Genomic DNA, 13,686 nt, shown 5'->3' on the forward strand with positions numbered 1-13,686 from the left:
GGGCCCAGCCATTGTGAGGCTCAGGGCCCATGGATGGCAGCTACGAGGTGCTGGGCCTCTCACCTTGCCAGGCCTATGTGCTCTCTGGACTGGGGCAGGACCAGGGCTGGTACTGCCCCGGGAGCCTCCTGCGGTGCGGCGGGCTCTGTAGGAGCCAGGCCCTGCAGGCGAACGCCTGAGCCCGCTGTGCATCGCCCCTTCCTGCTGACCCTGAACCCAGCCCACAGCGGGGACACTTTCTCAGCTGGGGTCGAACCAGACGCCGGGGGTGCCTGGCTCCCCCGAGCCCAGCAGGGGAGCGGGGCCCTGGGCTCGCATGCCAGGGAGCCTTGGGCTGGGAGCTGCCGTGTACTGAGCCCGTGGCCGATGAGAGGCTGGGGTGGGCATGGACAGACACAGACACAGGCGTGCGCTCACGTTTGCAAGGAGATCGCAGTGAGTGGCACAGAGCTGCAGCTGCCAGTCTCTCCCACCCTCGGGAGTGCGGCCCTCACCCAGGGAAACGGCTGGTGGGGATACAGCATTATCGTGGTGCCATGTCAAGTGGCACCCTCCTCCTTGCCTGCTGGCTCCTTACCTCTCCCCCCCCTAACCAGTGCCCTCCTCTGCCTCCCAACACCCCCAGCCAACTGGCCCATCACCCGACTCCCTCCCTCTGCCCCTGCTAACCAACACACTTTCTCTGCTCCCCACTCATCTGGCCCCTCATGCCAAGGGCTGCCCTAGACCTGAGAGCCCAGAGCCCATCTCTCCTGCGTGGTCAGTGCCCCCTTGCTGGGCCCAGGTTGGGGGGAGAAGGGTGAGGCCAGCCTGCGGGGTTAGCAGCAGGAGAGACTGACGGGGGAACAAAGACAGGAGCCCAAGAGGAAGGGTGGAAGCAGAGGGGGTAGGGACAGATGGGGGGCACAGGGGCAGAAGGGTTTATAACTACTACAGCCCCTCCCTTCCCTTCCCTTCCCCAGCCTGCAATGGGACCCAGGAGTCCTGAGTCTCACCAGTCCTCTGCTGTCAGCAAATAGTAGTGACACCCACTGGCAAGCGTGAATCTCATCCCCCTCGGGTGGCTGGTCCACATGGAGGATAACAGTCTCCTACTGCTACCAGTGACCCCATTAGCTCAAACAGTAGAGCACCTTGTGGTGGATGTAAAAGTCTCAGCCTGGCCTGTGACCCAGGAGGGGCTCAGTTCAGTGCCATAGGATGGGACTCAAGTTTTCAGTTTGCCTTTATAAACACTTAGGAGATGCCTCACAGTAGGGGGGCCAGATGTCCCAGTTTTGGGGTCTTTTTCTTATATAGGCTCCTATGACCCCCTGCCTCCTGTCCTGATTTTTCACACTTGCTGTCTGGTCACCCTACCCCCCCACACATATTCACTACTGTTGCAAAGTCAAACACTAGGAAACTCTGGATTTCCAGTTAGCCACGTGTGACAGAAATGGGAATTTTCTGTAGTATTTGGATGAATGGTGTGCATGGCAATGACTTGTTTGACTTGGCATGGCTGCCTACTTGGTGCTGAAGGGTTAAAATGCTTGTGGGGAAGAGCAGGAGATATGAGGGGTTGGTGGTTAAGGACTGGCTGAAACCCTCGGAGGATCCGCAGGGACAGAGCATGTGAACTTAGCAAGGCTCTGCTGGAGGGCGACAATGGACTAAGGTCTCAGGTGACTGTGTTAAGAGCTGAACTCACAGAGCCAGAGCTTAAATCCTACCTGGCACTTCAGCAAGCCAAGGTGGATCATAGAATATCAGGGTTGGACGGGACCTCAGGAGGTATCTAGTCCAACCCCCTGCTCAAAGCAGGACCAATCCCCAACTAAATCATCCCAGCCAGGGCTTTGTCAAGCCTGATCTTAAAAACCTCTAAGGAAGGAAATTCCACCACCTCCCTAGGTAACCCATTCCAGTGCTTCACCACCCTACTAGTGAAAAAGTTTTTCCTAATATCCAACCTAGACCTCCCCCACTGCAACTTGAGACCATTACTCCTTGTTCTGCCGTGAGATGAGGTCATATGTTTTAGTGGACCAACTTCTGGGGATGAGAGAGACAAGCTTTTGAGCGACACGGAGCTCGTCTTCAGGGCTGGGAAAGGTTCTGGGGTCACAACTAAATAAAAGGTGAACCAGATTGTTTGGCATAAGTAGTTAACACACATTCTATTGTAGCTGTGTGGTTCCCAAGATATTGTGTCTCTTCATGTTCTAAGAGACCATTGAAGGTGAAGTGGCCCGTGTAGCCCTGTAGCCAGAGGATAAAAAAGGGGGGTTAATGGGTTACAGATTGTTGAAATAAGCCATAAATCCATGGTCTTTATTAAGACCATGATTTTAGGGTCTAGTAAAGTTATGAATTTAAGCTCCCAGGCTCATCTTTTGAAAGGGTTGTGCAGGTTTCCTGTGAGCACGAGGCCTGGGAGGTTACATACGGAGTGATCATTTCTGGGAAAAGTGTTCCCCCACGGGTGATGTGCTGTTTGTCTTTTATCATTTTTCTGCATGAGTTCATTCGAGAGCGCAGGGATTGTCTGGTTTCACCTGCATTATTATTATTGGGGCGTTTAGTGCACTGGATGAGGTGATACCATGTATTGTGCTAGGCATGTCCAGGACTCATGGACCTTGAAAGGTGTGTTTTGTGGAGTAGTGACCATCATAGCAATGGAGCTATGGGTTCAGGTTTTGCATCTGTTGTTGTGGCAGGGTCTGGTGCCACTTTGAGTTGGTGTCCCCTGCTCTGTGGGGAGTCTGACTGGGCACCCCACAGTGGACAAAACCACACACTTGATCATTACATTGCTTGCTTCAGGAGAAAAAAAATGACTCTGCAATCAACAAACATCACATCCACCCCAACCTCTCCACTGCTGAGATGACAATATCAGATAGTGATCAGACCAACAGATAGAGTGAGGCCAACCGGCAGCTCTCTGACACCCAGGGCCCCGGAGAGTGGGTTCAGGCCCCAGAGAAAATTTTTTTTCGGCCTCCTCCCCCCAGCAAGGGTGGACCGGCTAAACAGGGCCGACGAAGCCGGGCCCCGGGCCCCCTTCCGGACTGCCGGGCCCCGGTAATTTGTACCGGCTCCCCACCCCCCCTTGTCGGCCCTCCTGACACCAACTGCTATAAAGTACTCAAAGAAGACCCCACATCACAATTCACCCAGGAATTTAAGGGTATCATCAAATCCTTCCCCAAACAACTCCAAGAGAAACTCTAAAACAAGGGTCGGCAACCTTTCAGAAGTGCTGTGCCGAGTTTTCACTTATTCACTTTAACTTAAGGTTTCGCAGGCCAGTCATACATTTTAACGTTTTTAGAAGGTCTCTTTCTATAAGTCTAAATTATATAACTAAACGATTGTTGTATGTAAAGTAAATAAGGTTTTTAAAATTTTTAAGACGCTTCATTTAAAATTAAATTAAAATGCTGATCTTACGCTGCCAGCCCACTCAGCCCGCTGCCAGCCTGGGGTTCCATTCACCTAGTTCAGCAGTGGGCTGAGCGGGGACTGCAGGACCCCGGCTGGCAAGGGGCCAGCAGTCGGGACCCCAGACTCGCAGTGGGCTGAGTGGGGCCAATGGCCGGGACCCCAGACCGGGGGTGCAGGTGGGAATATGGGGGTGGGTGCAGGAGCTCCTGTTGGGTGCTCAGGGTGGGGATGTAGGAGGGGTGCAAGAGTCAGGGCATTGGGTGTGTGGGGTGCAGGGGTCAGGGCAGAGGGCTGGGGTGCTTGGCTCATGGGGGTGCTCCCAGCCCCCTGTGATGAGTGGCTCACAGCAGGGGGTTGGAGGGGATATGCCCAATTCCACCCCGTCCCCCAGGGCCCCGTCCGTCCCCACCTCCTCTCTGCCTCCTCCCCGGAGCAGCGAGCGCGCTGCGGCTCCGCTCCCCCTCCCCCTCGCAAGGGCGATCAGGTGATTGGCGCAGGGAAGGAGAGGAGGTGGCGACGGCGCAGGAAGGCAGCACGCTGGGGGAAGAAGTGGGGGAGGGAGGGAGGAGCTTGGCTGCTGGCAGGACCAAGCTTCTGCCTCCTGCCCCCGCAGGAGAGAGCGGTGGGCGGGGGGGCTGAGTGGTGCCAGGATCCTGGCAGGTCGCTGGTAGCAGCATGCCGTCTTTGGCACACGTGCCGAGGGTTGCCGACCCCTGCTTTACAACTTCATCCTCCACAAACCCACCCCAGGGACCGTCTGTGTGCTTCCCAAGATGCACAGATGAGGGACCTAAGGCAGACCCGTCGGCCCTGGCACTCTTACTGAAGGAATATCAGAACTCCTAGAAACCATCCTCGGTACACAAAGGGCACAATAGACTTCCTCCAGAAATTCTGCAACAATAACAGCCTCCCTCGGAACACCACCCTTGTCACCATGTATGTCACCTCCCTACACACCAATATCCCTCACAGTGATGGCCTAGATGCTTGCCTCAACTATCTACAAGACACTGGACAACCCTCAGCTGTCCCTCCCCAGCACATCACCACCTTCAGCCCTTTCATCCTCACCCAGAACAGTTCTCATTTGTCAAAAACCATGGGAACAGCCATGGGTGCTAGGATGGTTCCCCAATATGCCAACCTCTTCATAGGGCCACATGGAGAAGAATTTCTGGACAAATGCACCACAAAAGCCAATGATATACCTGAGATACATCCATGATATTTTCATCTGGCCAGACAACCTAAACTCCCTCATATGTTTCCACCACAACTTAAGCAGCCACCACCCCATCCCCGTCCATTAAACTCTCTCGAGAATGCTCCCACACCAGCATCAACTTCCTGAACACCACAATCTGCTTCAGCAATGGAACCCTACAGCCAGCTATACACAGGAAACCCACGGATCCCCACACCTACCTTCACAGATCCTGTAACCACCCCAAACACCAAGAAATCTGTTAGCTGCAGCCAGGCTCTCAGATACCACAGAATATGCTGTGAAGAGAGTCCAGGATACACACCTTAACACACTCGAAACCACCTTCATCAAACAAGGACACTCCACCAGAGAAGTAGATCACAACATGGAATAGGCCACCCAAATACGCCGAGAGAAGCTGTTTCAGCACAGATATAAATCCTGCTCTGACCGCACACTCCTAGTTGTCATATGGGGTATCATTAAATAACTACAATCCTTACTCGATGGGGACCCCGCTCTGAAAGAAATCTTTGCTGAGCCCCCTCTTCTGGCCTTCAAATAACCCCCCAGCCTCTCCAAGCTCATCATCAGAAGCAAGCTCCCCACAGAACAGGACCCACCAACTCAAAGCAGCACCAGACCCTGCCAGAACAACAGATTCAAAACCTGTAATCATATCTACAGTGATCCCCAGAACACAACTTTCCAGATCCATGGATCCTACATGTCTATCACAACATGTGCACGAAACACCCCAACAATTACTATGCGGGTGAAACCAGACAGTCACTGCGCTCTCAAATTAACTCTCAGAGGAAACTGATAAAAGACAAAAACACCCTTGGCTGTGGGTGGACACTTTTCACAGCATGGTAACTCTTTATCTGAACTCTCCTTCCTCATCCTCAAAGGAAACTTCCTCAACACTTCTGAAAGACAAGCCTGGGACCTTAATTCATAACTTTACTAGACACTAAAAGTCAGTCTCAATAAGGACACTGGGTTTATGGTTTATTACAATAATCTGTAACCCACTAACCACCTTTTTGTCCTACGGCTATGAGGGGCTGATCTGGTGACCGTGGGGTGCTGGGGGATGGCGCCCAGCCTGTGGGGCTGTGGGTTGCTGAGTGCTGGCCCTCCCATGGTGCTGGGAAGGAGATGTCGACTTGCAGGGCTGTAGGGTGCTGGGAGGTGGTGCCTGGTCTGTGGGGCCATGGGGTGCTGGGTGCTGGGCCCCCCATGGTGCTGGGGGGGGTGTGTGTCTGGCTTGCGGGGCCATGGGGTGCTGAGTGCTGGGCCCCCTGTGGTGCTGGGGGGGTACCCGGCCTGTGGAGCTGTGGGGTGCTGAGTTCTGGGCCCCCTGTGGTGCTGGGGGGGTACACGGCCTGCAGAGCTGTGGGGTGCTAAGCACTGGGCCCCCCGCAGTGCTGGGAAGGGGGTGCTCAATATGTGGGGCCTTGGCATGCTGGGAAGGAGGTGCCTGGCCTTTGGGGCTGTGTGGTGCTGAGTGCTGCCCCCACATGGTTTTGGGGGGGCACCCCTGGTCTGCAGGGTTTGCTGCTGGTGTCCATCTGTGAGCTCCTCGTGCCAAGTTGCTCTGAGCTGTCTGAGCTCGTTCATGCGATCGGCTCCTTGGGCCTGGCCCGCTTGGGACAGCAGCTCTGAGAGCACAGGGGCATTCAGGGCACATGGCGGGGGGGCTGTGAGGGGCTCAGGCTGGGATTTGGGGACGCCTTTACTGCACCAATCTAGCAAGCTTGTAGTACTGAGGGACGAGGGCTGTGAGGGTTGGGCGGGGCGGCGGGGGACAGCAGCACTGTGTGGGGAGGGGCTTTGTGTTGTGTGGGGGCAGTGGCAGGTCTTGAGAGGAGGTGGGGGGGCTGTGGCAGGTATGAGGGGGTCTGGGGGAAGGCAGGAGACACTCCTGCTGTCTGGACTCTCCTGCTGCTGCTCGCTGACGGGAGAATCGACGGAGTCTCCTTGAAGCTGCAGATGTGGCTCCCAGGGGCTGCTGCGGGCTGCAGGACACGGCAAGGGCAGCGACTCTGAACAGGCTGGGCTCAGTGTCACCCCGGCCCCTGCAGGCTGCTCCCCTGCAGGGCCTGCTCGCTGCACCTCCCGCCTGCTCCTCCAGCTGGGCCTGGCCCCAGTTCAGCAGGAGGTTCCGGCTGCGGGGCCAGGCCTGGGCCCCGAGCAGTGCCTGACCCCAGGGTTCGGCGGGGGGCTCTGATGGCCGGACCACACTCTCCCCAGCTCCCTAGGGAGGTTCTCCTGATCCCGTTCCCAGTTGGCCAGTGCCCAGGAAGGGGTCTTGGGGCGGGGGGGATGGAGGTCATTTTCCTGCCCTGCCTGTTGCCGTGTGTGATGCCATCATCCTAAGGCAGGGTCTGGTTGGTTCTGGTAGCACAGTGACTCCTCCACCCCATTGGGCTTTCCTGCTCAGCCGGGCATATGGCACTCGGGGCTGGGGAACCCATGGGGCTGGGGCCCTGCCCCCCAGGTCCCTGTGCTGACTCATCCCAGCTGTTGGGTGGCAGCAGCATGCCTTCCGCCCAAACTGTGCACTAGCCCCAGGAGGGGAGTGGGGTCTGGTGGCTAGAGCGGGGGACTGGGAACCAGGACTCCTGGGGTCTCTCCCTAGCTCTGGCAGGGAAGTGGGGCCTGGTGGTTATAGCAGGAGGCTGGGAGCCAGGACTCTTTCCTCGCAGCGCCCGGTGCCCCCTGCCCCCAGGTGACGCTGTCTCTCCCCCCGCAGCACTCCACCCTGGCCAGCAGCCGCTCGGAGAAGGGCTCATCGTGGTCCAGCCGGTCGCTGGGTGCGCGCTGCCGGAACTCCATCGCCTCCTGCACCGACGAGCAGCCCCACATCGGCAACTATCGACTCCTCAAAACCATTGGCAAGGGCAACTTCGCCAAGGTCAAGCTGGCCCGGCACATCCTGACAGGCAGAGAGGTGAGGGTGTGAGGGCCACGGGGCAGCGCTCTGTGGGGTTGGAGGCTATGGGGTGGTCATGGGGCAGCACTCCAGGGAGGGCAGGCAGGGGATACGGGGGGTGGGGGCGCATGGGGCAGTGCTCCGGGGAGAGCGGGGGACGTGGGGAGCCATGTGGCAGCGCTCCAGGGAGGTTGAGGGATGTGGGGGGCTCTCTGGAGTAGTGTAAACTGGGTGGGTGCACAGTAGCTCTGAGCTCAGAGGTGGTGGGGGGGCCAGGGAAGATCTCCAAGCGGGGGCACTGGGCAGAGTGGGGAAGGCTGAGGATAGCACATGTGCAGATGGGGCAGGGGAGTGGAGGGGCGTATGGGGCACGCAGAGGGAAGTGGGGGGCGTAGGCACTGAGTGCCCTAAACACCCCCCCCAGTCAGAATCTGGTTTGTTTGTAGGTTGCAATAAAAATAATTGACAAGACTCAGCTGAACCCCACAAGCCTCCAGAAGGTGAGTGTGAGCAGTGGGGGGAGGGGCCCCACTCCCTGCCAGGGCCGCCCAGGGGGGGCAAATGGGGCAATTTGCCCCAGGTCCCGCAGGGGCCCCCACAAGAATATAATATTCTATAGTATTGCAACTCTTTTTTAATGGAAGGGGTCCCTGAAATCGCTTTGCCCCAGGCCCCCTGAATCCTCTGGGCGGCCCTGCTCCCCTGAAGGGGCTGGCAGCCCCATGCCCTGGGGAGGGGGCATTGTCCAGGCTGGGGCCGTGCTGCCGGGGGCTGGGCTTGGAGGGACAGAGGTCGCCAGGTCTGGGACAGGCAGGAGGGGCAGCTGCTCCAGGCCCCCCTGGATGGGGGTCGCCCCCCACCTCCCGCTGGCCGCCCGCAGCGCAGCTCTGATGCCAGCGGCTGGGTTCCCAGGCTCCACAAAGAGCCCATTGTGCTCCGGGCTGGGGGAGGGGGGGCTCTGGCCCTGGCATTCGGGTTCCCCATGCCCGCGACTTCCTCACTGTGCTTCTGCCGCGAGCTCGGGTCTCATACCCAGCGCCACCCCCAGCTACCCTGGGGACACATCCCGCCTGCCCAGTGGCCCCCTGGGGCACCCACCTTGCCTTGCACCTCTCCACCCAGCTAACCTGGGACACCCGCCCCGCCTGGCACCTCTCCACCCAGCTAACCTGGGACACCCACCCTGCCTTGCACCTCTCCACCCAGCTAACCTGGGACACCCACCCTGCCTTGCACCTCTCCACCCAGCTAACCTGGGACACCCGCCCCGCCTGGCACCTCTCCACCCAGCTAACCTGGGACACCCACCCTGCCTTGCACCTCTCCACCCAGCTAACCTGGGACACCCGCCCTGCCTGGCACCTGCCCCCCTTTCCCATCCGCCCCAGGGCACATGCCCTGCTCCTGTCCCCCCACCCCAGGCCACTACCAGCCCCAGTTCCCACTGGCTGCCCCCAGCCCCTGGCATTGACAAAGGCTCCCCTCCCTTAAATCACCGCTCTAATTAGCACCCAGAGGCCAGGCTGGTCGCTGTGGTAACAGCCACTCCGGAGGCATCTCCAGGGGCTGCTAATTAGCGTTGCATTCCGAGGTCAAAGGAGCTGCGGGTGGGGAGCAGATTAGAACAAACCCCTGAGCCAGCCCATCCCCTGCCATAGGGTCAGATCGGAGCTGGCGCTCCCCAGAGGGGAAAGGCCCCGTGTCCCATTCCCTGTCCCCCTGAACCAGTTGCTCCCCTGCCGTGGGGCCGGATTGGAGCCGGTGCCCCCTAGAGGGAAAGGCCCGGGGGGCTAGAGGTGGTGGAGCAGGTGAGGAGGAGCTGTGAGGCTGCCTGTTAACACACCCCATTCCCCCCGTCTCTCTGCCCCCTGCAGCTCTTCCGGGAAGTGCGGATCATGAAGGGACTGAACCACCCCAACATCGGTGAGCTGGGGTCCGGGGGTCTGGCTCGGGCTCAGCAGCACGGGGGTGGTGGGGCCTGAGCTAATAGCAGCCCCAAATGCCCCGTCCTCCAGCCTCAACTGCCCCTGCTAGTTGAGAGGATCCGGACCCTGGCACCTCTGCTAGGTGGGCACTGCCCCTGCAGGTCCCTCAACTACAGGGGGTCAGAACCCTGCCATGAGGGCATGGGGCGGGCAGGACCATCCCATGACTGGGGCAGGCCTGTCCAGTGATGGGTCTGGGGGAAAGGAGAGACAGGCCCATCCTATGAGAGCATTTGGGGCAGGCGTTGGATGGGAGTCAGACCGTCCTGTGGAGACATTGAGCGGGAGGGTCAGGCCCTGCCTGGGAGGGTGTTTTGGAGGGAGGGTCAGGCCCATCCCGGGAGGGTGTTTGGGGGACTGTGACCCATATATTTCAGAGGAGGGTCTAGCACGCTCCGTGTGAGTGCAGGGGTTCTGGTCCGTGGCAGTGGGGCCGTGGGCGCGTCTGCCATCTCCCGGCTGGCGTGTGGGGCTGTCTGCAGGCTCCAGGGCGTCTCGGAGCGAAGCGGGCGCTGGACAGGGCAGAGCTGTGGAGGGAGCAGACAGGGGCAACAGCGAGGGGTAGAGTGAAGGCTGGCGACTGTGCAAACCTTCCCCGAGTATTTGCAGACATTGGGACTGGGTCACCCCACCCCCCTCTGCCCCAGCTGCCCAAGGGCGGGAGCTCTGGAGTGCAGGGAATCGCTGCAGGGTCCGGGCAGCACCTGGCAACAGAGCTGAGGGGTTTGCTTGGGAATATCCTTCTTTTTGCGGTAACAGATCAGAGCTGTCTCTGCGGTGTCACGGCCCCCAGCCCTCTGGAAGGGGTCCCTGCTGTGCGGCGAAGGGCGTTTTCAGACACACCACTCCCCAGCCCACCCTGTCCACACTCCCAGGAGCTAGGGGCACTGGGACTTGCACAGGGAGCGCAGATGCTTCCAGCCTCACCACGGGAGAGCCCCCGACCAGGGCCCCAGTGGCAGGCACCACGTGGGCTGTGCGAGTGGGAGTGGGGCTCGCTGGGCCCTGACCCGTGTCTCTGTGTTACAGTGAAGTTGTTTGAGGTGATAGAGACGGAGAAAACACTCTACCTGGTGATGGAATATGCCAGCGCTGGTGAGGATGCCCCCCTGCCGCACCGGCACCCCCCTGCCCCTGCCCCGCCAGCTGCTCCCCCAGGCCTGTGCCCCCTGCAACCCTTGGGTGTGTCTGTGCCGCACCTGGAGCTCTGGACCCCTCTGCGTTCCCACACCCCCTCCCTGCGTGGCCCCCAGATCCCTCTGCCCAGCTCACCTCCAATGTGCTACAGCCCCACCCAGCCTGCCCTGGGGTGCAGCCTGGCACTGGGACCCACCCCAAAGGCCTCCCCAGCAATCACAACCTGGAGAGAGAGGCAGGTGTTGGGGGGAGGCAGGAGCCCTGCCTGGCATGTCCCCACCCGACCCCTCCTGACCACAGGTCCTGCCTGGCATATCTGCTCCCACCCCCAGCCAGGGGCCCTGTCCAGTGTGACACCCCCAGAAGCTCCTTTTGACCAGGGGCCTGTCTGGCATGACACGCCCCCACTCCCTCCTGACCAGGGATTCTGCCTGGCATGATGTGCCCCCTTCCCCCCACAGCCCCTCCTGATCACAGGCCCTGCTTGGCTCCCCCCCACCACCCATGCTGCTAAAATTATCCTCGCTCTGTTTAAAATAAGCCAAGCCACCAGGCCCCTGCAGGTGCCACCCACCTGGCAGCTGCCTCCCTGGCACAGGCTGGCGCTGGGAGCCAGGCGGGGGGCGTACACATTCCCACCCGTTCCAGTGGCGCCACAGGCGACTCCCATCTGTGCCTGCTGGTGCCACCTGGGCTCAGGCTCATCCCATAGTGTACGCTGCAGGGTGCGGTTGGGTGGGCCCGTGCCGGGCAGGGGGCACGAACCCCGACGCAACCAGCCTGATTCTGTCCAGGGCCTTGCCCAGCTCCTGAGCACTTACCCCAGCGGCCGCTTTTGGGGAATGTGTGGGGTCTCCATGCCCCCCATGTCCTGCTGTAATGGACCCCCCGGCAGGAAAGCTGCATTCATGAGGCTGCGGCTGTCCAGCGGGGGCACATCTGCCCGAAGCCCCTTCACCCCAGCCTCCCTCCTAGCATCGGGTTCCCTGGCACTACCCCCTGCCACTACAGACTGCTCCTGACAGCACCCCCTCCCCCCAGGCGAAGTCTTCGACTACCTCGTGTCACACGGACGGATGAAGGAGAAGGAAGCCCGGGCAAAATTCAGACAGGTCTGGACAGAATCTGGAAAGGGGAATGGGCAAGAGCCCTGACCACCCCAGCAGGGGGCGCTGTGGGGAGCGGGGCAGGAGCTGGCCGTGGGGGGAGCTCCCGGCTACTCCAGCCTCTCCCAGCAGGGGGCGCTGTGGGGAGCGGGGCAGGAGCTGGCTGTGGGGGGAGCTCCCGGCTACTCCAGCCCCAGCTTCTCCCAGCAGGGGGCGCTGTGGGGAGCAGGGTGGGAGTTCTGCACCCCTAGCCCCTGCCCTGTTGGGCACATCACTGAAGCTCAGGGCGGGGTCTCTGGTCAGCTGCAGCCTGAGGGATGAGGGGGCTGTGTGCTCTGTGCATGTGTGTGGGGGGCCTGTGTACTCTGTGCATGTGTGTGGGAGGCCTGTGTGCTCTGTGCATGTGTGGGGGGCTGCTGGCTCTGCACGTGGGGGCTGCGTGCTCTGTGTGTGGGGCGGCTGCGTACTCTGTATGTGGGGGGAGCTGCATGCTCTGTGTGGGGGGGGCTGTGCTGATGGCTCTGGGGGGCTGCATATGAGGGGGGGATGTGCTCCTGATGGGGGGGGGCTGCATGTTCTGTGCCTGTGGGGGGGGAGCTGTGTGCTCTGTGTGTGTGGGGGGGCTGCTGGCTCTGCACGTGGGGGCTATGTGCTCTCTGGAGGGGCTGTGCTGATGGCTCGGGGGGGCTGCATGCTCTGTGTGTGTGTGGAGCTGTGCTGATGGTTCAGAGGGGCTGCAAGTGAGGGGGGAATGTGCTCCTGATGTGGGGGCTGCTTGTTCTGTGCCCATGGGGGGGGGACGGGGACTGTGTGCTCCGTGGGTGAGGTGGTGGCAGTGCTGCGTTGCTGGCCCTAGTCTATGGGGTGGAGGCTGAGTGGTGTGGGGGGAGGGGGAGCAGTGCCGGGCTTGGGGGCGGGGGGGCAATGGAGGAGGGAAGGGCTGTGCTGCTGATCCTCTTGTGCAGGGATTCTCAAACTGGGGGTCATGACCCTTCGGGGGTCACGAGTTATTACATGGGGGGTCATGAGCTGTCAGCCTCAACTCCAAACCCCACTTCACCTCCAGCATTTATAATAGCGTGAAATATAAAAAAGTGTTTTTACTCTGTAAAGGGGGGGTCGCACTCGGCGGGGGGTCACCAGTGCCAAAGTGTGAGAACCCCTGTTCCCGCGTGTGGTGGTGCGGGGTGGGGGCTAAGGGCCCCCGGCTGGGAGCTGGCCTGGAAACCCAGGTGGGCGCTGCCTTCCCAGCCATCGATCCCTGGCAGCAGGGCACTCGCCTTACAGGGGCCGTTTTCTCTCCTGGGAGGGAGCGGGGGTGGGGGGAGCGATGGGGGGCAGAGGATGGCGTCAGTCGCTTCGCTGCCCTCACTGCCAGCTCTGCCCCCAGATCGTCTCGGCCGTGCACTATTGTCACCAGAAGAACATCGTGCACCGAGACCTGAAGGTGAGTCACCCCACCCGGGTTCTGCCCCTCCCCCTGCCCTGGGCACTGCCCGACCATCCCCCCAGCCCTCCGTGTACTTCCCCTCCCCCACCCTGGGCACTGCCCGAGCATCCCCCCAACCCCCCGTGTATTTCCCCTCCCCCGCCCTGGGCACTGCCCGACCATCCCCCCAGCCCTCCGTGTACTTCCCCTCCCCCGCCCCAGCCTCCCCCCGTGTACTTCCCCGCCCCCGCCCTGGGCACTGCTTGACCTTCCCCCCAGCCTCCCCCCGTGTACTTCCCCTCCCCCACCCTGGGCACTGCCCGAGCTTTCCCCCAGCCTCCCCCCGTGTACTTCCCCTCCCCCACCCTGGGCACTGCCCGACCATCCCCCCAGCCCTCTGTGTATTTCCCCTCCCCCGCCCTGGGCACTGCCCGACCATCCCC

At 60.7% G+C, this 13,686-nt stretch overlaps 1 protein-coding gene across 3 annotated transcripts in view; it reads left to right on the forward strand.

The window, feature by feature from the left end:
- Window positions 1-13,686, forward strand: part of MARK4 (microtubule affinity regulating kinase 4) — a 56,753-nt gene that overhangs the window by 19,098 nt on the left and 23,969 nt on the right. For all 3 annotated transcript variants that reach the window (XM_044989217.1, XM_044989218.1, XM_044989219.1), the window contains exons 2-7: window positions 7,407-7,604; window positions 8,033-8,086; window positions 9,461-9,509; window positions 10,601-10,666; window positions 11,750-11,820; window positions 13,205-13,261. In XM_044989217.1, the coding sequence (XP_044845152.1) occupies window positions 7,407-7,604; window positions 8,033-8,086; window positions 9,461-9,509; window positions 10,601-10,666; window positions 11,750-11,820; window positions 13,205-13,261 (495 nt within the window). The remainder of the gene's footprint in view (window positions 1-7,406; window positions 7,605-8,032; window positions 8,087-9,460; window positions 9,510-10,600; window positions 10,667-11,749; window positions 11,821-13,204; window positions 13,262-13,686) is intronic.

This window comes from Mauremys mutica, chromosome 15, assembly GCF_020497125.1.
Source record: "Mauremys mutica isolate MM-2020 ecotype Southern chromosome 15, ASM2049712v1, whole genome shotgun sequence".
Taxonomy (NCBI): Eukaryota; Metazoa; Chordata; order Testudines; family Geoemydidae; genus Mauremys; species Mauremys mutica.